The sequence below is a fragment of the Psittacula echo genome (assembly GCF_963264785.1).
Source record: "Psittacula echo genome assembly, chromosome: 8".
NCBI classification, from domain to species: Eukaryota; Metazoa; Chordata; class Aves; order Psittaciformes; family Psittacidae; genus Psittacula; species Psittacula echo.
The window spans coordinates 23,346,597-23,373,186 of record NC_137744.1 but is presented as its reverse complement, the minus strand read 5'-3'; the positions used below and the strand labels follow the sequence as shown (position 1 = coordinate 23,373,186).

The following is a 26,590-nucleotide window of genomic DNA, read 5'->3' as shown; positions in this document are numbered from 1 at the left end:
AGTTATTGATGAAGTCTGTAACTCAATCAGCAGTATTCTGTTGCTGGCAGGTAGCTAATGGAATGATAGAGCAAAATACTCCTGCAGGAAAACCATCTTCTAGCTTGGTTTGTTGGGCTTCCCATGGTAAATGGAGGAGAATTGACACTGAAGTGTCTGAATCTCAGAACAGAGAAATGTGTTCTTGGGTAGATGAGTCCTTTATCAGTGTGACCATTCTGAAACGCTTTGGTTTGACTCCTCATCCTCCATTTCTGTGCATGTAGAAACCTAACTGCCAGCTTTTGCATTTGATCCAATGCCTATACATGAATAGAGAAGTGCATAGGTCCTGGATGTGTTTGCACAAAGTTTAGCAATTGTTAAAGGCCTGATTTTTATCATGCTGTTTTATGACTGAACACTGGAATAAAATGTATTTTCCTCTTTGCAGAGATTTAATGGTATGTGTGTTGGCTTGTCTCGTGGTATTCCAGTAAATGAAGTAATACTTGCTGCAGAGATGAGGTAAATAGACTGAAAACCTGTCTTGTACCTCTCCAAAGTGAAGTTCTGTCTCTACTGTGTGCATTTTGCTGCTTTCTCTATCCTAACATATATATATATAAAAAAAATACAGTCCTTGCTGGGTGAGGGCTGGCAGAGCTCACTTTTTCCAGGTACTGTGTCGTTTCCCTATCAGCAGCCTAAAGCATTCCATGTCCTCTCCATCCTTGTTTTCTTCCCTAGTGAAACACCATCACTTGGGTGTTCTCAGTTCTCTTTGGTGAATAGGGCTGAGCAGGGACCAAGGGGAAGGACTCAGTCCAGGGTTCCTTGATATGAGCCGCTGCTTACTGGGATTGTTCCTTTGTTTCAGTCGGTCCCAGGAGAGCTCATTTGCACAATGAATTTAGCTTGAAGATGTTAATTTGTGTCACTTCGGAGCTGCTCTGTTGCTCTGCTGCTGCTGCCCTGGTGTAGGATGCATGCGGCTCAGTGCTGAGCCCCAGCATGCTCGACTCCATGGGAAAATCCCAAAATAGTTCCCAAGCCCTTGTTTCTCAGCACTGTTTTCCCATCATGGTCGTGAATGCCTGACCTGGCAGCTCTGGGCACCGTGGCTCTGCATGGATCCCTCTGCATGGCACAGACTGACCTGGGCTCCCTTGTGTCTCCTCATGCTTCCAGGAGCTGATGGTGGTGCCAGGTTTGCCTGCGAGGGACCTTCTCAAAGGGCTGTGTGTGCAGGCTGGGTTTGAACTGCTGCTTTTCCTTAACCTCTAAATCATACACACAGACTGCCTTACATCTGTGCTGTGCTGAGGGGTGGTCCTTGCTCTTACAGAGGTGCAAAGCTTTGGGAAAGGGAAGGAACAACTCCATCACCAAAAAGACAATAGGATATGTGCCAGAGCAACACCTGGGGTCCCTGCAGTTCACAGCTTTGGCACAGGTGAGCCAGGGACAAAAGCAAACCTCACTGTGTGCTCTTGTTGATCTGATGTGTTCTATAGGGCAACCAACCAACGTGGTTGTTCTCAGCAGCATTGAGGGATCCAGTGAAGGCACGGAGGGGGAAACCAGCCCAGCAGCTCCATGGAGCAATGAGGGCAGTGGGGAGCTGCAGTGGAACATGGCCTCAGGGTCCCTGTGGGGCTGGGGTGCAGGTATTGCAAGGCAGAAGAAGGACCCCAAAGCTCTGTTGTGAACACCTCGTTTTTATTGTCCAGCTCCTAAACCAAGGACCGTGATGCACAGGATGCGCAATACCCACAGCCCAGTTCTTTTTCTGTTTTAGCCTATTTCTGACCTCCCCTGAGCATCCTGCTCCTGGCAACATCCACTTGACAGCAGCCCTGAGAAGCACTTGGGGTGTTAGGGGGGAGAAGCTCCTCATGACCCAGCTTCAGTGAGCGCTTAAGCCCAGAACCCCCCCGTGTGCTGGGTGCACCCCCAGAGCGTGAGCAGCAGCTCAGGGAGGGGATCCTGCCCCTCTGCTGTGCTCTGGGGTGTAGGAGTTGGGTACTTCTGGCCCCTTCCCTGCGGTCCATTAACGCATCCTCTACACCTAAACCCACTCTCACGACAGCCCATCACTGTTCTACAGCAGGAGCGTCACTTTCCTGCGGCCCCGGGTCAGCGCCAGCCCCCTCCTGCCGCTGCCAGGCCCCTATGTGAAATACCGGGACCTGCACGTCCTGTTCCCCGGAGCGCGCGTGGCGAAGGACACCTCCTCATCCTCTTCATCCAGCTGCAGGCTGCCGGAGCTCAGCCTCACGCGGGCCACGGGGGCCCGCAGCACGCGGCCGTACAGGGAGCAGTGCTCGGAGGGCAGGAGGTCGGGGTCGGAGTCGCTGGACTCGGTGCTGCTGCCCAGGTACCGCTCTGTGGAGCGCCTCGGCCCCGGCCCCCGCGGAGCAGGCACGGGCCAAAAGGCTCCCCCTTTCCTGCTGCTCAGCGCAGGGCATGGCCCCAGCGGCCGGAACTCGGAGCCGAAGGGGAAGCGGATGGTTTTCATGTCCGACTGGCTCCAGGAGCGCTTGGGGGGCTGCTCCTGGAGGCCGTAATCGAAGGAGTGAGCCAGCGACCTGCTCTGCCCTGTTCTCCCCATGCACGCAGCCTCGCGATGCAGCTCCCTGCCCCGGGGCCCAATCGGGCTTTGCCTGGGGGGTTTTGCTGCGTCCTCACTGGGTGCCAGCGGATGACATGGGGGCTGTGGGGCCACGTCCATGTAGAAGAGGACCTGCGGGGCCGGGGCGGCCATGGGCGGTGGACACGGCACATCCAGGTACACCAGCGGCCGGGCGCTCACCTCCCGCATGTTGCCTACTGAGGTGCTTTTGTTGTTCCCAGCGAACTGCTGGTGGGGCCGAAAGGACGTCAGGGGGGTCCTGGCACCGAAGAGGTCGGGGGGCTCCCATGCCCGCTCCAGCTCCAGCTCTGCGTAGAGCAGGGGGAAGGCGGACGAGCTCTTGGAGTGGGGCAGGAAGGATGCGGACGCCTCGGGCTTGGAGCGCTCCAGCTCGGCGGCAAACGTCACCTCCACGGCGGAGCTGCGGCGCTGGGTGTCCAGCGTGGGCTCGGAGGCGTGCGCCCCATTGGCATGGTAGGAGCCACGGCTGCCATAGGCCAGGCGCAGCTCCTCCACCTGAGCAGGGACACAGCAGTGGGGCAGAGCGGGGCTGGCAGCGAGGCACAGAGCTTCCGGGGGGGCTCTGCACTGCCAAGACCCCAGGGCATGGCTCTGCCGACCGCTGCCTCCATGGGCACGTACCTGCTTGGAGACGTCGGTCAGGAGGTCCGGGGAGGAGCGGCACTGCCTCTCGTCATAGCGGGATGCGTAGTGCTTCCTGCAAGACCCAGAGCATGGGGGGAGCGTGGCCACGAGGGTCCTGTCCCCCCCAAACACCGCCCAAGCGCTGCCCCTCTCCATGCCCCCCGGTACCTCTCGAAGGGCAGGCTCTTCTTTGCCTTCCTCCCGTGCTCCAGGAGCTGCCGCTGCGTTCTCCCGCTGCAGCATCGAGGGGTGTGAGCAGCACCATCAGCCCCAGCCCGGGCAGCCCCCGTGCCCCTGGGGCACCCACTTCCAGCCAGCCAGGGCTGACACAGAGGGGAGGCTCAGGGCTGTGCTTTGGTTGTTCCCTTGGGACTTTACCTGTAGCGGAAGCTGGAGCCCTTGCTGCACAGAAGGGCTTTGGGCTTTGACTTGGGCTCCTCGGACAGCCTGAAGAAGGCATGGTACTCCACACATGTCTTCCAGAACGCCTTGCAGGCATCGCGGCTCGCCATTGTGAACTCCAGCGTGTCCTTGCACAGAGCCTGCATCGACAGAGACAACACAACCCACGTCAGGGCGTGGGGCTGGGCTCTGCTCTTTGCCCTCCTGACCCAGCAAGGATCCCCGTGGCTCCAGACAGTGCAGTGTCACCCATGGGGACATGGGAGCAGCACCCACAAGCAGCAGGGATGGAGGTTATTCACAACTGGGGACTGCTGCTCCGAGCCTGGTACTCACTGCGATGTTGGCGTGGAGCTTGATCAGAAAGTGCTTCCTCTTGAAGCTCAGCTTGCGGATCTTGGACCAGTTGAAGGTGTTGATCTTTGTATTGCCCTGCAAGGACACGCACGGCAGGTACAGACGGGGCAAGCTGGGAATACAGGAATACAACAGGCCAAGTCCTGAGCTCGCAGGACACTGCATGAGATTGGTGCAGCTCAGTGCCGCTGTGGTCTGGGGAGGGATGCTGGGGTTTGACCCTCCTCTCCATCAGTTAGACCTAAAAGTGGAACTTGAGGTTCAGAGCTTAACAACGCCTCCCGAAGCTGTTTGTAAAACTCCAGGGTCCCAAGAAAAGTCTCATAGAGATCAAGGCAGAGTCCTACCTGTCCCAGCTTGAACACCGCATGGGTTAACAGAGAATCAGCCCTCTGAGAGCTAAGACCCTCCTTTGCTGGGAAGTGCAGCAGAGCTCAGTTCACTCCCATGCCTTTAGACCCAGCTTAAGCAGGCTGCAGGCATCTCTTACCCCTCACTGTCATCACACATCAGTCCAGGCACAGTCGCACAGTGCTGGTGTCACAGCAGGACCACCTAAACCTGCATTACCCTGTGCTGAGCCACCAAGACCCTCTCAGCTTTCTGGGGGAGCCCAGAGCTGAAGGGGCTCATGGATGTTCTGATTATGGTTGATTCTGGCTCCTGCAGCACTAATCATGGCACCGAGCTCCAGGTGCTGCTGGGGACAGTGGCACTGAGCCCCACAACCATCACCTCCACACCCAAGGCTCTGCTTTGTAGGATTTGGGAGGGTTTGGAGCATACAGAAGGAAAAGGGTGTCCTCAGGAGAAGCTGGGTGCTGGCAGCACACCCGAGCCCCAGGCTCACCCTCAGGACCAGCACCCCCATGTGTGTCACGGCCAGGTTGATCTGCAGCCCCTCGCCGTCGCTGGCAGGGTGCGGACGGATCCCGTACATCTCCAGCTTCCTGGCCACGTCCAGCAGCTGAGCATCCGACTCGGCCGGCGTCTTCCCACTGCAGACACAAACACACCAGCAAGCAACAAGAGAAGGCGGCTGCTGAAAACTGCCTGAAAAGATGCCATTTCGGATGTGCATCACACCCGCACTGCTGCTAATGGGAGCTGTCCCAACAACAGGCGCCCATCGGACGCTCCACGCCATGGCCGTGGTCGGAGCAGCTCTTACCTGTGTCTCCGGTGGTAGTGCATGATTTTGTGGTCCAGGTACTCCTGGTTGGGCAGGTACCTGTGGGATGCCAGGTGCTCCTGGTCCGTCTCCTCATGGAAGTCACCCAGCTCGGCTGCAGGGGACATGGGGAGAGTGTGGGTCAGGCTGCGAGGGGTCGCTGCAGGGGACCCATGGCCACACAGCCAAACCCTGTCCCTGGGGAGGGGGCACCATCCCCTGCCCTTACACTGCAGCAGGTGGGACACGAGCAGCGCCGCGCTCTTGTCGCTGCAGGGCAGCCGCCCCTGTGCCAGGTCCTTCTTGATCTGGAGGGTGAAGAGGTACCTGTGGAGGGGACAGGAGCGTGCCCTGGGCGGGAGCCAGGCTCAGCACTGGTGTGAGCACTGGAATGAGCAGTGAGGGTTCTGCTGCCAGCCCCACATCTCCCCCTGCCCTCTCCCATGCTTCAGCCCAAGGGATGCAGGTCTGTGGGGCCATGGAGGAGCACAGAGCCTCTGGAGAAGGCTGCAGCAGGGCACCACCACAGCCAGAACATCCTTGCCACGAAGCGCCCATCAGTAGGTTTCAGAGTTAACATTCCTTTATGCTTAGGAGGGCGTCTGCATCACTCTGGGCTAATGTTCCACAGAAGCACTGTCTTAGTCTGAGTTCCTGTTTCTATAAACATAGGAGTTAACAATGTCATTTTAAATAGTAAAATTAAAGTTACTTCTTCCAGAACAGAGCTTGAGGCCGGAGCCAGGCTGAGCAAAGTCAGAGCTGGGGCCCAGCTGAGAAAGGCTTTGGCAGGAACCACATTGCAGCCTCTGCAGAGGGCTGGTCCCTCCAGTGGGTTTTGTTTGAAAACAGAGCATCCAGAAAAGGTTCTCTCTGGGGTTCTGTTTTGTGAAGCACAGAGCTCCTGATACCTGGAACAAGGACTGCCCACAGACAGGTTCGGGTGGATGGAGATGAGGAATTAAATGCATGCATTGCAATCGCAGAGGTACAGGGCTGGGCGGTAAGGAAGCGACAGAACATGCAGGTACCTGGTGAGCTCTTCTCTCAGGTGGCCGGGGTCCACTGGGAAAAATTTCACCATAAATTTGAAAAGAACCTCCTTAGGATCTTAAAACACAACACCTTCATCAGTCTTGGTGTACGGGTCTGCACAACACTCACAACCCTCTTCACACGCGCTCCTCACAGAGTACATCACCCTGGACCCTGAGCAGCAGGGACTCCAGCGTGCCCCCAGCAGCCAGCCTGCCCACGTCCCCAGTGTTACCAGTGAGCAGGGAGCTGGGCACTTTGATAACACCAAAGAGAAAAGGCTGGAACCAGAGCCCCTGTCCCCCAGCAGTAACACTGCACCAATGAGCCTGCACTAGTGCGCTGCGCTTAGAATAATAGTGTTCTTTAAATACTTACTTTTGACTTGCTTTGTTATGGGCTTCAGTGCTTCCAACCAGACCTGCAATGATAAGGCAATGAAGAACTAGGTGAATAAACAGCACAAGAGAAAGGGAATAACAGCAGCATCATGCTAGAGCGCAATACAAAACCATTGTCCAGCTCAGGGGCTGCAGCGAGCATCCTGCAGGAGCAGCTATGGATAAACCCCATGGACCACGGCTGTCACCAGGACTGTGTCAACCAGTGGCTCCCCTCGTAAGTCCCATTTTCAAGGGGTTTTTGGCATCGCTTGCCATTGAAATCTCCCACTGGGTGTTTCAGGGAGGTGTTGGCACAGCCCAGCCACGTGAGGATGCAGCGCGGAGCAGCACCACAGCGAGCTGCACTCACCTGGTTCCCAGCCTGGCTGCGAAACTCCAGCCCAAAGTACTCCTTCTCCGTGAGGTTGAGGTGGCTGCAGGTGAGGTTGAACAGCCCTTTCCCGCAGGACTTTTGCTGGCAAACAAGCAGAATGGAAGCAGCAGGTTAGGTGATGGGGACAGCAGCGGCGGTGGGGTTTCAGTTGGGAAGGGGGAAAAGTTCTAGCTCCTGCCTTCACCCTGGGAGGAGCTGTTGGGCTTTTCCTGACCATGCTCCAGCAAAACCTTACTCCGTAAGTGCTGTTGGCTTCAGTGTGTGCGACAGGAAGATTGTGAACCCTGCGCCCCTTACCTCTGCTCTTGGAAATCAGGCTCTTTCTCACCACTTCTCCCCTTTATTAATGTGAACCAGAAAGGGAAGGACAGGAACGAGCTCCTGCTTTGGGCTCACCTTTTGCAGCTCTCATTGTCTGGGCAGCCCTATCCCTGTGCAATCCCTGGGATGAGCCTGGCAAATGGGAGCACACCTCAAACCTGTGCAGCGAGCCCGTGCGCCCCGGCAGCCGGCACCGGGACTGCTGCAGACAAGCTGCTATTATGGTTAATGGTGATGAACAGCAACAGCACCCTGCAGAGATGCTGGGCCCTGGGTCATCCCTGGGCTCTAACAACACTGATTAAGTGGCTCTATCTGCGGATAAGGGAGGCCAGGCTGTAGTTATTCCCAGTAAACAGAGCCACTCGGAGCGTGTTTTGCTTGACTTGCTGCCGTGCTGCGGGACACAGCTGGGAACAACCCACACGGTGCAAAACACCCGAGGGAGCACTAGAAGTGAACCTGACAGTTTCCCACCCCAACCAAACCCCTGCTGCTCCCTGTGCTCAGAGCACAACTGAGCGTGGCTCAGTGCAAGCCGGAGCAGGGAGGCCAGGTTCTGCAGCCTCTCATTCACAGCATGCGTGGTGGAGATGGAGGCAGGAGGCAGCTCCCCATGGCAGGGATGGGAGGGACCCTGCTGCTGGTGGTGATGCACATAATCACCACCTTTCCTGGCTTCTCCTGGGATGAAATTGCTGGCTCTGTGCTGAAGGGCTGCTGGAAAGTGATAGCGTAATAACAGCATCGACTCTGCAGCACTCCCAGTTCTCCTCCAAATGAAGGATCACCAGGGTAATTAAAACCATTATAAGTGGTTATTTCCAAGCTGGAATCTTCCAGCATGAAAGGCCTTGGCCTTTGTCAGGCAGCCAGGAAAGACAAGGGTTTCTTACCAGGTTATTACCCACCACGTGTCTGCTGGGAGCAACCCGCTCTCCTCCCAGCCTGGCTCCAGGGAACCCTGCTGATGGGGAGACCAGCAAAAGCTGGTGCAGGGCTGGTTTCAGAGCCCGTCCCTCTCAGAGCTGCTCACACGTGTCCCATCCTGGTTTGGGGGGTACCAACCCTCACCAGGGGTGTGGGTACAGCTGTGCTTGGGCTGCACCCAGGCCTGTGGTTTAGGGGGCACTGAGAGCTCCTGGGATTTGGTGTGATCTTTCCCCGCCTTGGGAGACACTTCCCATGCCGGTGGCTTCTGCATGGCCGCAGCTGGCAGGGAATGCCTTGTACCACAAGCCCCCAGCCCTGGTGCTCCCGTGCCAGCTCCGCACATCTCCTGTCAACAAATCCCCACCTTTTACTCCTCATACGGGACACGAGACCACAGGAGCCTCTGTCCTTCCCCAGCCCCGGCCATCAGGCTCTCTGGCCTTGTTTGGTTTGTCTTTTCTTTCTTCTTTTCCTTCCCACTGACTCTTGCCCTGTAGCAAATTCCACCTGCAGAGATGCCCCGGCTTTGTCTGCCCGGGCTGCAAAGTGCTTTGTCCTCTCAGTGCTGCTCTGGGAGGGCTCCAGAGGCTGCCCAGGCTCAGGACACTCTGTTTAAACCATTTCCAGAGAGAAAACTGATGTAGGTGTCCGGGGGAGGGGCTTTGCAGTATCTCCTCCCAGTGCAGGAAACCAATTAAACCCATTAAAGGCCATCTGTGACTGTGTCCCTGGGCACTGGGGCTGAGGATCCCTGAGCCCTCCCAGTGCAGGGCTTGCTGCCATGGCACAGATATCATTGGGAAGCAGTGCCCAGAGAAGCTGTGGCTGCCCCATCCCTGGCAGTGTTCAAGGCCAGGTTGGACACAGGGGCTTGGAGCAAGCTGCTCCAGTGGAAGGGGTCCCTGCCCGTGGCAGGGGTTGGAGCTGGGTGAGCTTTAAGGTCCCTTCCAACACAAACCAGTCTGGGGTTCTATGGTTCTATGGCTGCAGCATCACAGCAGGATCCCGTCATCGCTGTGGCTCAGCCCTGGCTCTCAGGCAGGGGTGTCACAACAGGGGACCTGGGGAGATGCATCAGGCTCCTGCCTTCCACTGCCCTGGGTGCTTTTTGCCGGTTCCATCCCGGGAGCCACCTCCAGGCCTCAGCCAAAGGAAATCCTGGGAGCTCAGTGGCCATGGAGAGGTGCCAGGTCCCAGCTGTCAGTGAGGATGTGGATGGAAGCAGAAGCTTTCCTGGAGCAACACCCAGAAAAGGACTCATTGAACTTGGAATGGGTTGCCCAGAGAAGCTGTGACTGCTCCATCCCTGCCGGTGTTCAGGGCCAGGTTGGGCAGAGCCTTGGGTGACATGGTTTAATGGGAGGTGTCCCTGCCCATGGCAGGGGGTTGGGTTGGAACTGGATGATCTTAAGGTGCTTTCCAACCCAAACCATTCCATGATTCTATGATTATAAGGATGTGGACGGAAGCAGAAGCTTTCCCAGAGCAGCACCCGGAAAAGAACTCATTCCCATGCAAATCCGGGCTGGAAATGAGACCTCACACACGTGCTGGCAGCTGTGATACCCACGTGAGGCAGGTAGAGGGGCACACGCCGGGTGCAAGGGGGAATCAGGCCGCTGTGGTGTCTCTCTTTTGTCCTTTTCCCTCCCATTACACTGAAGTACTGCACATTCAAAAGAGCTTTCCAAAGTCAGGATGGGTTTAGGAAGAGTTGCTTGAAATATCTGCTCAAACCTTAGCCCAAAGCGGTCCTTTTGTAATGGAGAAGTCACTAATTCAACCTCTCATTTACTGTGCACAGAGAGCATCAAATGCATGAAATGCCTAAAAGGGGTTTCCAATACCATTCCATGCTAAAAAAGGAAATGACCAGGAGTTCCTCTAATGGAAGCTCTTTGCTGCAATAACGTGTCGTGCAGCACTGGAGTGCTGTGGTTTGGGCGCATAAGAAAGCAGAGATGGAAAAAAAGGCAACAACATTGTACCAGCATCAGCTTTTAAAGGGTCTCTGACTGTGCCCTGATCCAATCAACATGAAAAACCAACACAAGAAAGACATTTAAAAATGACTGATCTCATTTTTAAGCTGACTCCAGGTCTAGGATACATCAATTAAACTAAATCCAACCACTTCCACACTGTGCCAAGGGATGGAACTGCTTTACAGTCCTTTGCTGTGCAAAGCACTATTGCAGAGAAATGGAGCAGTGCTCCAGCTGGGCTGGGAACCTGGAGAGCAGGGAAGGCTGGGAAATGGAATAGGACTTAGTAAAAACAAGCTCATATTGAGCACTCTGGCCCCACAGGAGCTGCAGGTGAGTGCTAGGACAGGTCCACTTGGCTCAGCTACTTCACTTAGCTACTGTGATGCTCAAATCCTAACCAACAGTAAAGGCTCAGTCAGACTCGTACAGAGATGTTTCTAACACACAGTCAAGATATATCCAGTTTCAGTTACCTGTGTGCACACACGTATCTCTCTCTCACAGCACAGATATTAACACCTCACATTTAAAACCTAGTTCAGAGCTGGCATTTATTAAAAGTGCGTTACTGGGACACTGTCCTGCAGACAATAAGGTACAGCGGGGTTTTTCCCTCAGCTGCTCGCAAACCCACACAGTTTTGTTTCCCAGCTGGCTGCCCAGGGAGAGCCGCATGCAGGTGTTTCTCACCGGGGTAATTTGCCTAAACGTGCTGGTTTTAGTCTGTTCTCAGCTCTTCCTTGTTGAATGCTCAGACTGGCAGCAGGACAAAGGAGGGAAGGACTCGACACTTGTCAAGAGCATCACTTCGTATTAGCTCATTTCCAAAAGACAAGTAAAAGCCATTCCTCCTCCTTTATAAATAATGCCCATAATAGGGGAAAGCAGGAGTGTGCTGGTGCTGAAAGCACTTAGCAATCAGCACCATCATCTCTTGGTTTGGATTCAGCTGAAACCCAGAAGCTATCAGAGACCACACAACCCTTCAGACCTCAATAATCAGCATAAACCCCCCAAAACGGACACGATGCCCACTTACATCAACCACAAAGATCTTCTGGGAGTCATCCAGAAACTGGACTTTGAGGTGCAGCATCCTGGAGGCCGTGGCTGTGCGCGCAGTGGTCCCAGCGATGTGAGCAGCGCTCCGGGCAGGCAGCCCTGACTCCTCTTGCACACATAATGTCCCTCGCAGCTGCATGGGGAAGTCACGGATGTGGAGCGGAGGCTGGAGCGAGGGGACTGACAGCTTCAGAACAGAAACCCTGATACCTCCCCTGGTTTAATGTCGCCACTGCACCAAAGGGTGCTTTCTGGGTGTGTTAGCTGGGGAAATGCTGTGCGAGAGTGGCACTAATGGGGGTTAGATAAACACTGAGCTTCTGCAGGGGGTGAGGAGCAAAGCGAGCCCATGCTTCGTACCATGGGGTCAGGGAGAAGAGGTGAGCGTCTCCTGTCAGAGCCAGCGAGCAGCAGGCAGCACCTCGTCCCTAGCACTGAAAGCCCATCCTGCTGCTCGCTGCGTGAGGTGGGCAGGTAAGGACAGAGCAGGCGGATGCACTGATGGACTTCACTGGGACATGTTTGCAGCTGAACGTGGAACCAGGTGAGAGTCCTTCCTGTGGAGGCAGAGCAGGAGCTGCTGCTAACTCCCAGCTCGCACCCTGCTTTGGCAGCGCAGTGAAGTCCTATGAGCCCTTGATGAACCTGGTTGCCATTCCACACCTGAAAAGCTCATGTCCCCACACCCTCAAAGATGCTCACCCTCAAAGATCCCTGGATAATGCCAGACGGCAGCATGGGACTGTCCTAGAGGGTTGTTACTGCTGCTGTTGCTGGAAGAAGTCACAACCACACAGGACCCTGTGGGACCCAAAGTGACAGAAACGCTTCTCAGCAAACAGAAGATGTCCCATGAAGTGCTATGGAGATTGTGCTTGCTCGCTTCCCAGTTTCCAACAAGGCATCTGCTCAAGTCACCCCAGGCCGTTTGCTGTGGTCCCTCTTCCACTTCCCGAACATTCCTGGGGATGTTAGGACAGAGCTGGTCAGGACACACAGAGCCCATCATCACCTGGGGTAGAAAGGAAAAGCATGGAGCTTTTCAGCTGCACAAAACCTCCTGAGTCTTCTGATAACCAGGACAAAAAAGCAGCCTTAAAGTTAAAGCCCATCTGCTTTATAGTGAGACTCAAAGCAGAGCGGCCAGAAGGGTCTGGCTGTACCCAGTGAGCAGGAACAGACTGGAATAGACACCGCCCTTGGCGCCGAGGTCTGGGCTCTGTGTGTGGCAGCACAAGGGCAGTGTCATGTACAAAGGTCTGGGGGTGCTGAGGGCGCTTCCCCTCTGCAGTTCTAAATGCTCCTGATGTCAAATGTTGATGGCACAGGGAAGAGCAGCTCCCTGTGAGCAGCTCCCGCATCGCAGGCATGGCAGGGTCCGGGTCTGCATTTATCAGGCCACCCTACAGAGCCATTCTACAGCCAGCGTGGAGCCAGCAGCAGCAAAGTAAATGAAGACTTTCATGGGAATAGAATAGAATGGTTTGGGTTGAAAGGGACCTTAAAGCTCAGTGGGGACAAGGGGAATGGCTTTAACCTGCCCGAGGGGAGACTGATATGAGCTCTTAGGCAGAAGCTCTTCCCTGTGAGGGTGCTGAGGCGCTGGCCCAGGGTGCCCAGAGAAGCTGTGGCTGCCCCATCCCTGGCAGTGTCTGTGGCTCTAGGCTGATGCTCCTGCTCTTTGCTTCCAAGCTCCCTCTCGTGGTGGTTGTGCCCAACGACAAATAGAGGCCACCATTGGGTTTGCCGGGGTGAGCAGCGCCGCACAGCACCACCGCAGCCTGTATGCGCCCGTGTATATTCACTGTGCTTCCCTTTCCAGATTTGATGTGCTATGCAACAACCATTTCCAGGCACCGAGGAGGGCAGTTTGCTGCAAGCCAATGCAGGTAACAGCTATACAAGAAACTAAAGAAGAGCCCAGCTCTGGTGCTCTCCAGAACACAGTAGCTCGTTTTTAACCCTCCAGTTGCGCTCTGTTGGCACAGCTCTATAAAAGCACTCTGTGATGTTTAATTCAAACAGATCACTTTGAAGACACGAGAAAGCCATTTCTGCAGGAACAGAAAGCCTCATGGATGCATCCAGCCAAAGGAGCACTGATGCCTCCAAAGCCATCTCTTAGCATTCAGGCATTTCTAGCTAGGGAGCTGCACCTCACTACGTCTGTGTAGCAGCACAAAGCACAGGACTGGTATTGCTGTCCTTAAGTTGTTCCAGGCATGACCCATTCCTGGTCCACTCACTCATTCCCACACTGACAGCCGTAAGTGCTGGGAGCTCACCTGGAACACAGCGGTCCCACATCAGGGTCTCCAATGCCCAAGCTCTGTCCTCAGGAGCGCCATCAGGAAGTCGAACCAGCCACCCCCTCGCTAAGGCTCTCCATGAGCCATGTGCAGCTCTTCCCTAGGTTGTTCCCCGAGCGAAAACCCACAGACCCCAAGCACCACCCTGCAGAAACCTGGATGAGAGTCGGGACGCATCTGCTCTGCTGCTGGTGCAGCTCTGGCTGGTACAAGGCTGGAAGCAGCAGCAGCTCTTCAGCAGGGAATTAAAGGCCCTGATGGTGAAAACCTTTGCTAAGCTTCCTCAGGGAGTATTCCATGGCCAAAGGCTTCATCTGAGGAAGCTGCCAAGGTGAATCTGCAAGGCTGAATCCTAGTGGAAAGGATGGAATTCTAAGGAATTACGTTGCTGGTTTTCATGGCAGATGCGGCTTCCCTCTCGGCTCAAGACAATCGGCTCCGGTTGAGAAAGCCTTGATTACATCTATGCAAAGAATCATCCTCCGGGTACCTCCAGGGCCATGGATCAAACCCATCTCACTGTATGGATCTGGATCCCCAGGTTGTGAACCCGTTTTCCTCCCATGCAGCCTCTCTTCCCCCACTCCCTTCTTTTCCTTTCACTCTTTCTCAACAGACAAGGCAGGGGCCATAGGCACCACACACGCTCCTTCCTCCCGCGCTGGTTGTCCCACGTTGCCTTTGGGAATTCTCCACATGGCTGCAGCTCGCTCCAGCCGCACCCTGGGAGCAGCCTCCTCCCTTTTCCAACATCAGCTTTCCTAAAGTGCAGTGTATTTCTTCCTGTCTTCCCATAGCAGCCGCGCTGCTGCTGATTACACAGTCATTATCCATGTGCTTTACAGGAGAAAGGATGAATCCCAAGCTGATGATAATCATCCTATCTGCCACTTCCCCAATAAGACAAGTGGCCCTTAAAGAATGTCTCAAACTCCAAACCTATTTTCTCTTTTCTGGCTGACCAGATAATTTACATCTAATGGCAAGGCAGCTCTTCCAAGGACAGAAAACTGTGGATCTGGTGAGCCTAGAGGCAGGGGAAAACGAAAAGAGGAGCCAGAAACTGCCCAGGAAGCCGATGGTCTGTTTGGTTCACAGTGCAGTCCTTTGGAGAACCACAGAACCATGGAATGGTTTGGGTTGGAAAGGACCTTAAGATCATCCTAAGATCAGCCAGTTTCAACCACCTTGCCACAGGCAGGGCTCCTCACATCGGGCTATGTCACCCAAATCAATTATACCCTTTAGTATGCAGCATAAAAAGCCTAAGTCTGAGTCAGCTACACTGCAGTGCCACAGATGGGCGGCAGACATGGACGCTGCCATAATTCTCAGCACATTCTTAACTTTGCTGTTTCTTTACTTAGTTATTTACCTATTTCTTTGCATGCCAGCAGCTCGAAGTGATTCTGCAGCGCTGCTGCATGTGGAACCTGGAAGGTGAGTCCAAGCACTCCCCAGCTTTAGCACGGCTTCCCCCATTGTGCCCCCAGGAGGGACGAGCTACAGCTACCACTGGGTCTTCCAAAGCAGGAGCAATTGAGGTCACCCAGTAACCCCACTCCAGCCTAAGCACTGGGAACAGTGGTTGGAGGAAGCCAGGCACTGCTGGGAAGCTGTTGCCACCCCCTCAGACAGAACACCAAGGAGCATGGACACACCACAGCCAACCAAGCAGCAAAGCCTCCTGGAAGTGAATAGTGCGCAGGTTCCTGCAACGCGAGAGACTTCCTCATCATCGTTGTGGTCACTGCTGCCATCAGTGTTGCTCAAGACGTTTTGGAAGGACTTGAAGAGAACCTCAGCTTTGAAAGAGAGCTCCAGAGGCAAGTGAGTTGATTTCATACCAAATGCACAGTTTCTGTGGAGAACAAAAAACTTAATCCCCTACAATCTTGTAATTGAAATATATCGTTGCTGCCAGCCAAGCTACCATAAGCTCAATGCTGCCCTCAGCAGAGCCAGAAAACTACTACAGGTAGGATCTGACCTTCAAATTGAACGTTGCTGCTGATTTACAGCTCAAAGTCCGTTGTCTTTGCTCCCCGCAGCTGCATTGACCAAGCAGAGATAAAAAGCCCCAAAAGCCAGATGACTTCCCTTTCAGAGAGCACAGAGCACCTCACCTCTGCACATAGCTTGCCTACAGCTATGTGTGCAGCACACTGTACATCACCTCCTCCAGCTGCCAAGGAGGTGACTCACAAACTGAAGCACCCACCAGCAAACCAAGCACCAGGATTGCTGGCTTCTCAGCAGGGATAACTCCAACAGGTTGACACATACGGGCTGAGAACCCATATCTCATTTTAATGAAAACCAGACACTTCCACCTAGTTCCCAGCTGTAATTACAGCCAAGCCCATTAGTGCAGATAACAGCGCGCTGCTGCTCCACCGAGGCGCAGTCACCCTCCACCCATGCCGGGTATCTGCTGCACTTCCTCCTCAAGCTGTCCTGCTGCAGGGTTCCAGTGGCTGGCGGTTCATACACAGCACTGCCCGTGTCAGCGTCACCTCATCAGCATCACCATCTGTGTCACCCCATGTACCTGTCACCCGTGCGAGGTGGGAGCCCGCTCTAGGCTGTGCTCTCCAGCCACGCTGTGGGACACGCTTGCCCTCTGGCTGCATGGGGGGAGTGGGGCACTGGGGAGGCTTCTGCAGGGGCTCTGCACTTCTGTAAGAGGAACTGCTAAACCAAAGGAAAAGCTGCCTATGGAACACTACCTTACAGCTCCCTGAGACAACCAGCCTGGATTTAGATTGCATTTAGAGGGCAGAAGCTCTTCCCTGTGAGGGTGCTGAGGCGCTGGCACAGGGTGCCCAGAGAAGCTGTGGCTGCCCCATCCCTGGCAGTGTTCAAGGCCAGGTTGGACACAGGGGCTTGGAGCAAGCTGCTCCAGTGGAAGGGGTCCCTGCCTGTGGCAGGGGTTGGAGCTGGAGGAGCTTTGAGGTCCCTTACAACCCAAACCAGTCTGGCATCCTACGGCTCTGTGGCTGGCAGCATCACAGCAAGATCCCATCATCATTATGGCTCAGCCCTGGGTGTCAGAGCTGGCACAAGAGGCTCCTGCCTCCCACCACCCACAGATACTTGTTTTGAACAAGGCGTCATCACACTGGCCTGTGAGGAGAAGGACCATCACTGCTCTGAACAGGCTCCCAGAGCAAGAATGTAATGGCAGAGCCCCTGCTCCCTTCCTCTCTACTCGGAGCACCTGAGACTGTGAGCTTTGCACCCAGCCTGGGCACAGTTGCACACCCCATTTGCCGCAGTGGAAGGAGTCACTCATGACAACTTAGATGTGGTTACTATGCTTTGAATAACCAGTACCCCCCAAAACCACCTCGAAACAGCCTGGTTTGTGAGTTCAGCCCCTTGGGAAGGATGGAACACAGAGCAGTGAGCCCAGCTTGGTAATACAGGTATCTATTTTATTAAAAAAGTTACAAACAGGTGGACTGTAGGGTTGTCTTACAAAATGACAAGAATGAATCTACTGGAAAAATCCTTTTTTTACAAAGCATTATAGGTAATTGTTCTGGTTTTGCGCTTGTTATTCCAGATTTCACCTATCACTGATAAAGATACAGTACATTAGATAGATGACGGTAGGTTACATTTGTCTTTGTAGAGCCCTACTGCAGTGATTTGAACAACTCCTAAACAGATGCCATAGTAAAGACAATACATATTGCATTTATTATTAGCCTCTTACTCTAATAAGCAACTTCACATGCAATCTATTGAGGAAGCCTAAAATAACTTTTGGTCCCTTTTTCCCCCCAAAGTGTGCTGAAGAAACCATCTCTTGTTTTCCCAGTCCTGTCACTCTAAACTAGTTCAAGTTTTCAAGTCCTTTTTTTAGTTCTTTTTCCATTTTTTTTTGTGCTGAGGTCCATGACAATGAACACTGGTTTGATAACTACCCATAGGAATGAACCACTGCTTCATAGCAACCAACTCCTTCCCCCTTGGACAAAACTAAGATCTTGATGAATTACTTTTATTTCCTAGTACTTCCTTACAACCTACAAAAAAGATCAACGAGCATCACTTCAACAAAAGAAACCTACTGTGAAGACAAGGTTTGGTTTAATTCTGGTATTAAAGTGCAAACCTAAGCATTAGCCTCAGCCTCTCCATAAGGTTTGTACAACAGGGGAAAAAAAAATAATTCAAGTAACCCCACAAGAAAACTAAAAGCGGGTGTTTCGCTACCCAAGCTGCTATTCCTCCTCCTCCTCTGCTCAGGATTCCAATTCAACACTGAACGTAGACTCAGAACCTTTATTTCTGCTACCACTGGCAAGTCAGCCTGCATTATTAGCAATAAAACACATTAGTGTGAGATACTGTACCGGTCAGCTTTTATTGTTTGAAATGCCATCATCCACAATACAATTGGTGAGTTTCCAACTGCTTGACCTCATCTATCCATCACTGCTTTTGCTGGAGCTTTTCTCCAAGTTCTTTAGCTATTACAGGGAGAGAATGGACATTTCTAGAAGCATGTTCAAATGACTAAAGCTGGGCTCCTAAAAACCTAGAACTTTGGTGCAGTAGGTGAGCTGCAGTTATTGTACTTCTGCAAAACAAAAAGTACACGTTTGAAACCACTGCTAGAAACAGCTCTCATGTATGCAACATGTTAAACTGAACAAAAGAATCCCATCTGGTCTTTGTACATGTTCGTTCTGCTCTTTATACCTGTGTTATTGTTCAAATCTTCAAGTATTCAGAGAATATGTTGCTCAGGTAAACAATAAGGAAGGCAACGGCTGTTTAAAGCACGCTCGCAGTTAGTATCACTGAAACCTGGTGCTTTTCCCCTTCTTACACCAACTTGTCTCTAATGTTAAACTGGTTTCTTGGGAAATCAAACCAAACCAACTAAAAAAGCAATTTGTGACAGTGCAAGAAAAACTTTAACAAATATTGCTTTAAAATATTATTCAGAAAGACAAATATTAGGAACTATAAAATGTAAAGTGATCTTATTTGCATTCGATTTACATGTGCAGAGGTCTAGTAGATGTCTCGATGTGCCAGGCAAAGCTGAGCTGACCAACCAGGCGTAAAGCCCATCCAGAAGGATACATTATCCCTTTTCCAAGGCATAAAGAAGCTATTTGTAAACAAGCAAGTTTAGAAACTCAGTTGAAGGAAAAGTGTGCTGCCATTTTTCAATGCTACAATTGTCATTTTTGATTAAATGAGTTTAGGAAACCCAAGACTGCAAGGAAAGAAACATCAGCTGGAGACTTTACCTCCCAAGCCAAGCAATCCCTACTGTCAAATCGGACCAGACACTGTGTCCCAGCTGCATTTACCAAGAAAAGGGATACTACATCCATACAACAGAGGTGCCTTCAGTATCTTCTCGTGACACTGTCACACGTAAACAAAAAGTCTCAAAGAATGACCCAGTACACTGTAGAAGAAAACTTTGCAAACAGAATAAGCACTGATGCGAGGTAATATACAGAAGTAACCATTTGTTTAAGGCTCAATTTATTCTCCATTAAAACTCTCTTCTTTTAAAAGGCATTGAGTAGGTAATACTGAGTTTAAGTATTTAATAAATACAAGTTCAGAAATTGATTAAAGAAATCAATTAAAATATTAAAAATGAACTCTTGCATATTAGCCATTATATGAACTTAGAAAGCTATAAAAGGACTGATAGAGAAAGAACAGATCTTTAAACTTATGGTAAACATGCTAAGCATTCTGATTAAGGTGTGTGGATCCTGCAGGCCACCAACCTTATGCACTTAGATGTATGGCAATGTGCTGTAATAGAGACAGGTTTACCAAGGCTCAGCTCTGCAACCTGGGCTGAAAGTTCTCCAAAGCAGCATCTGTGCAAGTTTCCTCTGAGTTTTATCTGCAATTTAAACAAAATAACTAATGAAAGCCACATTCAACACACATTCAAAGTGAACCCAGCTTCTCCCACAGTGCAGAAGCTCTGGTTTGCCACACTGAGCTTCCAAAGCACAGCTTTACACAGCAGCACTCTTGAGGTTCTCCTCCTCTAAATCCAGTAATTTAAGAGGCAAGCAGCTTAACAACTTACTCCTATGAACTTTGTAACTGCTGCCCCTGTGGGATATTAAACTGCTTCTAAAGATATGAAAGAGGTAGGAGGCACTACAGCACCCAGTAACATGAAGCAATGGCAGAAGTTCTAGAAGCAGGTAGATGAGCCAAACTAATTCAGTACCAGCATCTGAGTTCTCAGCATTCAGAACTTCTAAATTACTACTAAACCACCACATTTACACAGCCTCAGCAGGGACACACTGTGTGCCACCGTTCTCCGTCAAGCACACAAATGTAAGTGGTGTGCCTAACACATGGTATTTCTGACAACTTGCTTGTACTTCATAAGACTTATTTGCAAAGGTACCCTGAAAGCCTGAGTTGAAGCTCAAAGTCTGTAGAAACCTGCCCTTCATGTGCACATGCCAGCACTTCAGTGCAGCTCAGTCCTTGGCTTCTCAGGGGTTTTGGTGAGTCTTCCCTATTCCTGAAGTAATTTCTTCATAGGAGTCATGTCCTTAGAAATCACCAACCAGCATCAGTCTTTCACCCCAAGTGTTAAGGTGTTCCCAATCCCATTAGTACCTCTACAGAAAACCTTTTAACACACCAGCACTGTAAGAGGTGCGGCATTTTGAAGAGGAGTTAAAACATGAAACACTAATACCAACAAGTTCAAGAGAAGTCCTACAGCAAGGAAGAGAGCAGCTACTGGAAACCTCACACCTCTGACTGCAGCAATAACACGACAGCAGACCACTGCAGAAGCAAGAAAGGGGAGGGGGCGGACAGGATGCAAGAACAAAGCATGTTTCTAAAAGGAACTATAGGTTATCCTGATGATGTGGGTTTGGTCCATCCTTCATTTCACCCAAAGCAGCTGACTGAACAGCAATTTAAGCACGTGCTACTCAAACATACTGCAGATGAACCTACACAACATCATACTTGACAGATGGGTTGAGGTATCAGCACCAAAGAGAGGTCAGTGGTACCTGACACTGAAACAGCCTTAGATAAAACCAAGCCCATCATATAATTCACCCCTCCAACTGTGTTTTCTCCAGAAGAACTGTAGAGACACAGATTGGTTTTATGTACTTGATTCTGAAGTAACTAATCCAGACCTAAGACTCCTCCTGGAGGCAGACAGGTCACAGAACACAGAGATGATGCTGATGATCATGCTAGGACAGAGCTAGAGTTCAAGCCTGCCTCTGACACACGGGTTTTTTAGAACCCTGGTTCCACTTTCTCAGTTTCACTTTACCTGGGAGAGGTCACTGCTAAAGCAGATGTCTGAGAAGCAGCAATTGTTCCCTGGATCGCAGATGAGCAGAAGAACTACAAAGCCAATTACAGCTATCACAAGACACCATCAGCAGCAATCCTACACTAGAGCACATCAGACAGGAATTAACAGGCAGCAAAGGCTTATCATAAAGTCAATGAGATCCTACACCTACTCAAAGAACAAGGACAGAGTGGGAGCCAGGAAGAAGGAAATATCCCAAAAACGTGAGGTTGAAATGAAAGGTGCAGAGCATGAGCCTGTGAGGAGCTAGGGTAACAGAAGTCTGAGACATGGTGAGACCTGGACTGACTAGGAAGCTGTTCAAGGACAGACTTACTTGTTTGTCACAGGTGATGAGACTACACTGGACAGAAGCAGCACCTCCTAGAAGCAAGGAAGGATTTTGCTGCTAGAAGCTTGACCTATGAGCTAGGCAGAATGAAGGAGAGGAAATCTGTATTACACAAGCTTAGAGCATCCTCTGTCTCAAGAGGTCACAAAGACACAAGAATACAGATGTGTCTTCTGAAGCAAGAGCATGCTTAGGAAACTCATCAAATCTAAGCATTAAGTTATGATTGAAGGAATAACACATAGCCCTGCCCCTGCCTCAATTTCACCTTTAAGATTAAACTTGGTATTTAATACAAAATTCAGAAGCCTCCCTCAAAGTAAAAAATTGTGCAAGTACAAATTTCACGGATAAAAGGCCTGACTGTGTCAGAGTTGAAGACAGCAACCTGCGCAGGATGAACCACCAGTAACCCAAGGATTTGCAGAACCTTTGGCATACTTCAAGTCCACACACTCTCATTTGTGAAGCTGCCTTAGAAATAGCTGCACCATTGCAATTATTACATTCAATCCAAGACATTAACCCTGCAGCACTCTTAAAGGAGTAATTTCATCGATTTACTCCTTCCTATATCCCTAAAAGGCTCTGCAGGAGTTAGGGATTAGTGGACAAGGAAAGACTTTGTGGTTTAATCTGCTTCAATACAAGCAGTATGCTCACTTTCAGCAAGAAAAACTTGAATTTACACACACCTCTTAGGTGGAGACAGCAGCCCTTTCTAACTTCACAGAACTGGAGATAAAACCATCACGTATTATCTTGAGTCTGACAGTGCCAGGGTCAGGAGTATCTAGAATTTTACATTCACAAAGCATTTGATAACTATCTTAAAGACAAGCTTTGAGACTGCGCTCAAGATTAAAGAAGATACATGGTCCAAAGCTTCCAGTAATAACCTATTTTCTCTCTTGTCACTCAGATGCAGAAAGCTCCTTGGACTCAAGCAAGTACCTAATGTGGCAGTTGGAGCCTGGGCCTCAAGGACAGCAGCGGTCAAGAGTGGCAGTGCCTTCTCCTGGATTTTCATGTCCTCCCTCATCCCTGCACTTGCTCTCAGAGATCACACCGAGCTGCTTGCCAAGACAGGCCCAGCAGACACCTGAAGGTCTGATGGACCAGCTGGCTGCACAAAGAATGTACCAATGATGTAGAAGAGCCCTTTTCAGTAACATGGATTCAAGCCAATGGTGAAACCAGACTTAAACCCACTATACAGGGATAGAACAAGAGCAGGGGATGCCCAGAACCACCCTGCACAGGAGTGACAGCTCTGCTGTGTGCAGGGGGAACAGATCCAGCCACACTATCAGGTGAAAGAGGTACTGAGAAAGACCACCACATGTGTGAGGGGCCAAGAGCAGCTACCCTTGGGAAGGATCAAACCAAAGCAGTACCCAAGACAGAGGAAGCTGCAGAGGCCCCTCTGAGTGCTGCACTCTTGCCACACCTCTCATGAGTCACAGGAAGGAGCTGTGCAGTGAGAAGCCATTTTATAGCATGTTCTCTGCTCTGGGGATTTTAGATGAAGAGCACTTTGCACACGTCCTTGACTACTTCATGTGGGCTCCAGGCCACTCCTCACACCTCGGGGTGGATCTCTCTTAAACTTATCCCACTGATAAGGCAGAAACGTGCTCCAAGTACGTTCAGTTTCTGTACTGTACAATTTACTTCTTATTCTTTAAACAAGCTCAAAGTCTTCTCAGCAAACCTACTGGGAAAAGTGATCACAACAATAATCCCATTGAACTCCAAGGTAATTCCCATTACTTGAAATAATTCAGGTACCAACTACAACCAATGAAGAAACCCACTGCAACATCACAGACCATTAGGGATAACATAATGTCAAACAGAGTGACAAATACACTGACAGTCAAATAGGTGCAATGAGATCATACACTTAGTTTTAATGTACAATTCCTGCAGGTAAATGCAGCGTTCCCTGACTAACCCTGGTGAAGTAGCACAAGAATCTGTTTGACTCGAGTCATCACATGCAACTGAATGCACAAGCTTCCACCTCTTTTGGAGGAAGGCTCCTTCCAGTTTAGACTGCTTAACTTCAGACTCCCTGGCACACTGTATCTGCTTACTCAAACAGCACGGTTATGCACCTCAGGTAGTTATGACTGTTCCACCAACCTGCTCTGTATGGCCATGATTGAGGTTTTTCTTGATTTCTCTCACTGGACGATGCAAGTTGTACAACACTGATCTTGTTTCTCAGGCAGGGAGGCATAGTTCATTTGCCTGACGATCTCAGCAAACAGTTCATCCACCATCGTTTTGCTCTTGGCTGAAGTCTCCATGAAGGGGCAGCCCCACTCCTGAGCCAGGGCTCTGCCTTCTGCAGATAACACCTCCCTCTCCGACTCCAGATCCACTTTATTCCCCACTAGGATCAGAGGAACCTTCTCGTATCTCTTCACCCGGACAATCTGGTCCCTCATCGGCTTGATGTCCTGGTCAAACAACCCAGCTGGTTAGTAAGTGCCAGTAACCACATGGAATTGCTCTAGAGGCACTACAGAAACATGTTTTAACAACTCTCCTATGCAACTGAACATTCAAAACACCTCAGGGGCATCTTAAATTCAGATTCACAAGGATCTAGAGCGCAGAGAAAGTTAACATCCATCTTTTATTAAAGAAGTGGTTTAGTTTTATATAAACGCATACACACTTTATAAAGTGTGTGTGTGTGCACATAAACAGAAACTGCACTGAGAGCAATTCTCAGCTGATCTAGAGGAAGACAGAGCAAAGCTGCTTTCAGTTGTCTGAAGAAGTGGTCTCCAGCCCAACAACCTGCATCACTCACAGCAGATGCCATTACACAGTCATTTAGGAGTTTGTGTTTAGTTTACAGCTGGAGAAAGCTGGTCATTTACATAAAGCCTTCTCATTCTTGCAATGCTTAGAATAATTCATTGTGAACACAGTTAATCACACGTAAGTAACCAAATTAGATGCTGTAAAGAGATTTTATTACCTAGAGATGCATTTATTCAAGTCTGAGCTAACACTGGGAGTTTACACTTGAAAGGCTGAGTCAACCTCCTCTGCCCCCTGAGTGGTGGAAGTTCCTATCAGTACTAAGTTCTACAAGTTCTTGCATAGCCCCAAGAGAAAGCAACTTAAGCATTTGAAGCTACCACTGCATGAAAGACCTGCAGAAAGGGGTTTGCACCTACAGGGTAAACGTGCTATGGACAGACAAGAATAATTCAATATTAACAGGGTGGGTTACTAACTGTATCTTCCTTGAATAATGGGGACTCACTGGTCCCCAAATAAAGGGAAATCAAGGGGAGAAGCATCCCAATGTCACTGCTGTTGTTTTCTATAGAAAGTAAGTCTCCAGCGAGTTCAAGGCCTCTACTAAGATAAAGTGTAGTCTCCAGCAGAAGCAAACACACTGCTTCAGTAGGGGGGTGTTGCCAAGCAGCTGGAATACACCCAACTCTGCAACAGAAGGCAAAGCAGTGGCTGCCCACAAATGAAGCCCCATCGCTAGAAGGGCTGAGATATTCCCACTTTTTTGAGAGCTGTGATAGTAGAAATGAAATCCAGACCCACAAATCCTCACATATGGCTCACTTCTCCTCTCCAATACTCCACCTACGCTGAGAAAGCATCAAGCTTATATTAGACACATACATATTTTGGGAGAGGGGGTGGAAAATAGCAGCTTATATAAAAGCTCCCAATTGCAGCACAATGAGACTCTGCAAGGCCCCGTGAAGAAACGTTCCTTTTGGGAAGGAGGAGGGGGGGGGAAGGGGAAGTCTCTATTTTAATATCAAGCGATTTCTTCACGGTAGGGGATTGCCAAAAGCTTCTGTTGGGGAAGTGGGAGCGGGTCATTGTTCTGCAGCCCTGGTGGGGGATTTAACGATGGTGGCACCCTGATAAGGCCCTGCAAAGCCAACAGCTCTCCAGCAGGAAGCGGGGCTGCTGACCGCGGGGCATTCCCACTTGTGCCCCTCCAGCCATAAAGTGCTTACACGTGGCCAACCCTAACACTTCCTCCTCGGCCCAGAGCCGTCCCTGGGGCAGGAACGGCCGCGTCCTTAGGGCGGACACGGGGACCAGCCCCGCGGCCGGGCGCGGTTACCTGGAAGGACTGCTGGTTGACCAGGCTGTAGACGAGGATGAAACCCTGTCCGTTCTTGATGTAGAGATCGCGCATGGAGGCGAACTGCTCGGTGCCCGCCGTGTCGAGGATCTCCAGCACCGAGGGGGACGAGTCCACCTCGATCTCCTTGCGGTAGAAGTCCTCGATGGTGGGGTCGTACTTCTCGATGAAGGTCCCGGTGACGAACTGCACGGTCAGGGCGGACTTCCCCACCCCGCCGCTGCCCAGCACCACCACCTTGTACTCCCGCATCGGGCCCCGCGGCCGCTCCCCCGCCAGGCCCGGGCCTAGGGCAGGCGGCAGCGCGGCCCTCGCATAGCCCCGGCCCGCCTCAGGAGAAGGGCGAGGCCCCGCTGCTCCTGCGCCGTCCTGAGGGGAACAGAAACCGCGGTTATTGCTCGGCCTGCCCCGGCCGGGCCGGGCCCCGCCGCCGCCCCGCTCCACCCCGCTCCTCACCGCAGCTCCTCTCAGTCCATCCCGCCGCGCCTCAGCCGCGGGGCCCGCCCGGAACGGTTACACTGCGACACCCGGCGGCGCGCGCCCCTCCCAGCCGCTTATCTCCGGGCACTTCCGGCGCGGGGGCGGAGGGGACGTGCTGCGTCACGGCACGCTGGGACACACCGCGGCCCGGAGCTTTAGTGAGGCGGCACCTCCCGGGGTGGAGCGGGGGGACGGGTTTGAGTGTGACACCGAGGCGGCACCGCCCGGCGCAGGGGGACGGGTTTGAGTGTGGCACCGAGGTGTGTCCCCGGCCCGGCCCCGCCCCGCCCCGCCCCGGAGGAACACACACCCCAACATGGCGGCCGCCAGTGGCCGTGCGGCGGGGCCCCGGGCGGCCGGGTGCCACACAGGGGCGGGCCCGGTGCGGTGCGGCTGCACCCACCGCCTCCTTTGGCCCAGGAGGCCTCGCGGGGTGAGCGCAGTCCCCGCTGCCCATCCTGCGCCGCTCAGCCGCTGCTGTGGGACGAGCTGCCCCGGGCTCTGTTGTTCCCCCGGGTTCCCTCCCCGCGGCGCCCCGCGCAGGAGCCGCCCAGGCCCGGCACTGACCCTGCAGCCCCGGGGCGGGTGCGGGTCTCGCCGCCGGCAGCAGGTGTCAGCCGGGGACAGGGCAGCGCGCACGGAGCGCTTCCCAGCG

The 26,590-nt window shown here is 52.1% G+C and overlaps 2 protein-coding genes across 7 annotated transcripts; both read right to left on the bottom strand.

Moving 5' to 3' along the window:
* Positions 1-1,700: 1,700 nt before the first annotated feature.
* FRMD7 (FERM domain containing 7) lies at positions 1,701-19,500 on the bottom strand. 6 transcript variants are annotated; one of them, XM_080624564.1, is made up of 12 exons: positions 19,386-19,500; positions 13,591-15,475; positions 11,283-12,317; positions 6,978-7,082; positions 6,603-6,645; positions 5,190-5,304; positions 4,869-5,016; positions 3,998-4,093; positions 3,638-3,801; positions 3,428-3,493; positions 3,257-3,332; positions 1,701-3,130 (listed from the first exon to the last, which is right to left on the bottom strand). In XM_080624564.1, exons 3-12 carry the CDS (start codon positions 11,442-11,444, stop codon positions 2,153-2,155), a joined length of 1,953 nt encoding a protein of 650 aa, XP_080480690.1. In that variant the 5' UTR covers positions 11,445-12,317; positions 13,591-15,475; positions 19,386-19,500; the 3' UTR covers positions 1,701-2,152. The 6 variants fall into 6 exon arrangements, with proteins under 6 accessions (XP_080480690.1, XP_080480687.1, XP_080480691.1 ...); XM_080624561.1 differs by having other exon boundaries at positions 1,701-3,332; XM_080624565.1 differs by lacking the exon at positions 3,428-3,493.
* Positions 19,501-23,459: 3,959 nt separating this feature from the next.
* Positions 23,460-26,048, bottom strand: RAP2C (RAP2C, member of RAS oncogene family). Its single transcript, XM_080624568.1, has 3 exons — positions 25,912-26,048; positions 25,435-25,824; positions 23,460-23,779 (listed from the first exon to the last, which is right to left on the bottom strand). Exons 2-3 carry the CDS (start codon positions 25,705-25,707, stop codon positions 23,501-23,503), a joined length of 552 nt encoding a protein of 183 aa, XP_080480694.1. The 5' UTR covers positions 25,708-25,824; positions 25,912-26,048; the 3' UTR covers positions 23,460-23,500.
* Positions 26,049-26,590: the final 542 nt, after the last annotated feature.

Coding starts and splice junctions, on each gene's coding strand:
- FRMD7 (XM_080624561.1), bottom strand. CDS start 11,444: ATGCAGCTGCGAGGGACATTATGTGTGCAAGAGGAGTCAGGGCTGCCT. Junction 7,083..11,282: donor AGAAGATCTTTGTGGTTGAT/GTAAGTGGGCAT, acceptor CTTGTTTGCCAG/CAAAAGTCCTGCGGGAAAGG. Junction 5,017..5,189: donor CACTACCACCGGAGACACAG/GTAAGAGCTGCT, acceptor TTGTGTCTGCAG/TGGGAAGACGCCGGCCGAGT.
- RAP2C (XM_080624568.1), bottom strand. CDS start 25,707: ATGCGGGAGTACAAGGTGGTGGTGCTGGGCAGCGGCGGGGTGGGGAAG. Junction 23,780..25,434: donor TCAACCAGCAGTCCTTCCAG/GTAACCGCGCCC, acceptor TTGTTTGACCAG/GACATCAAGCCGATGAGGGA.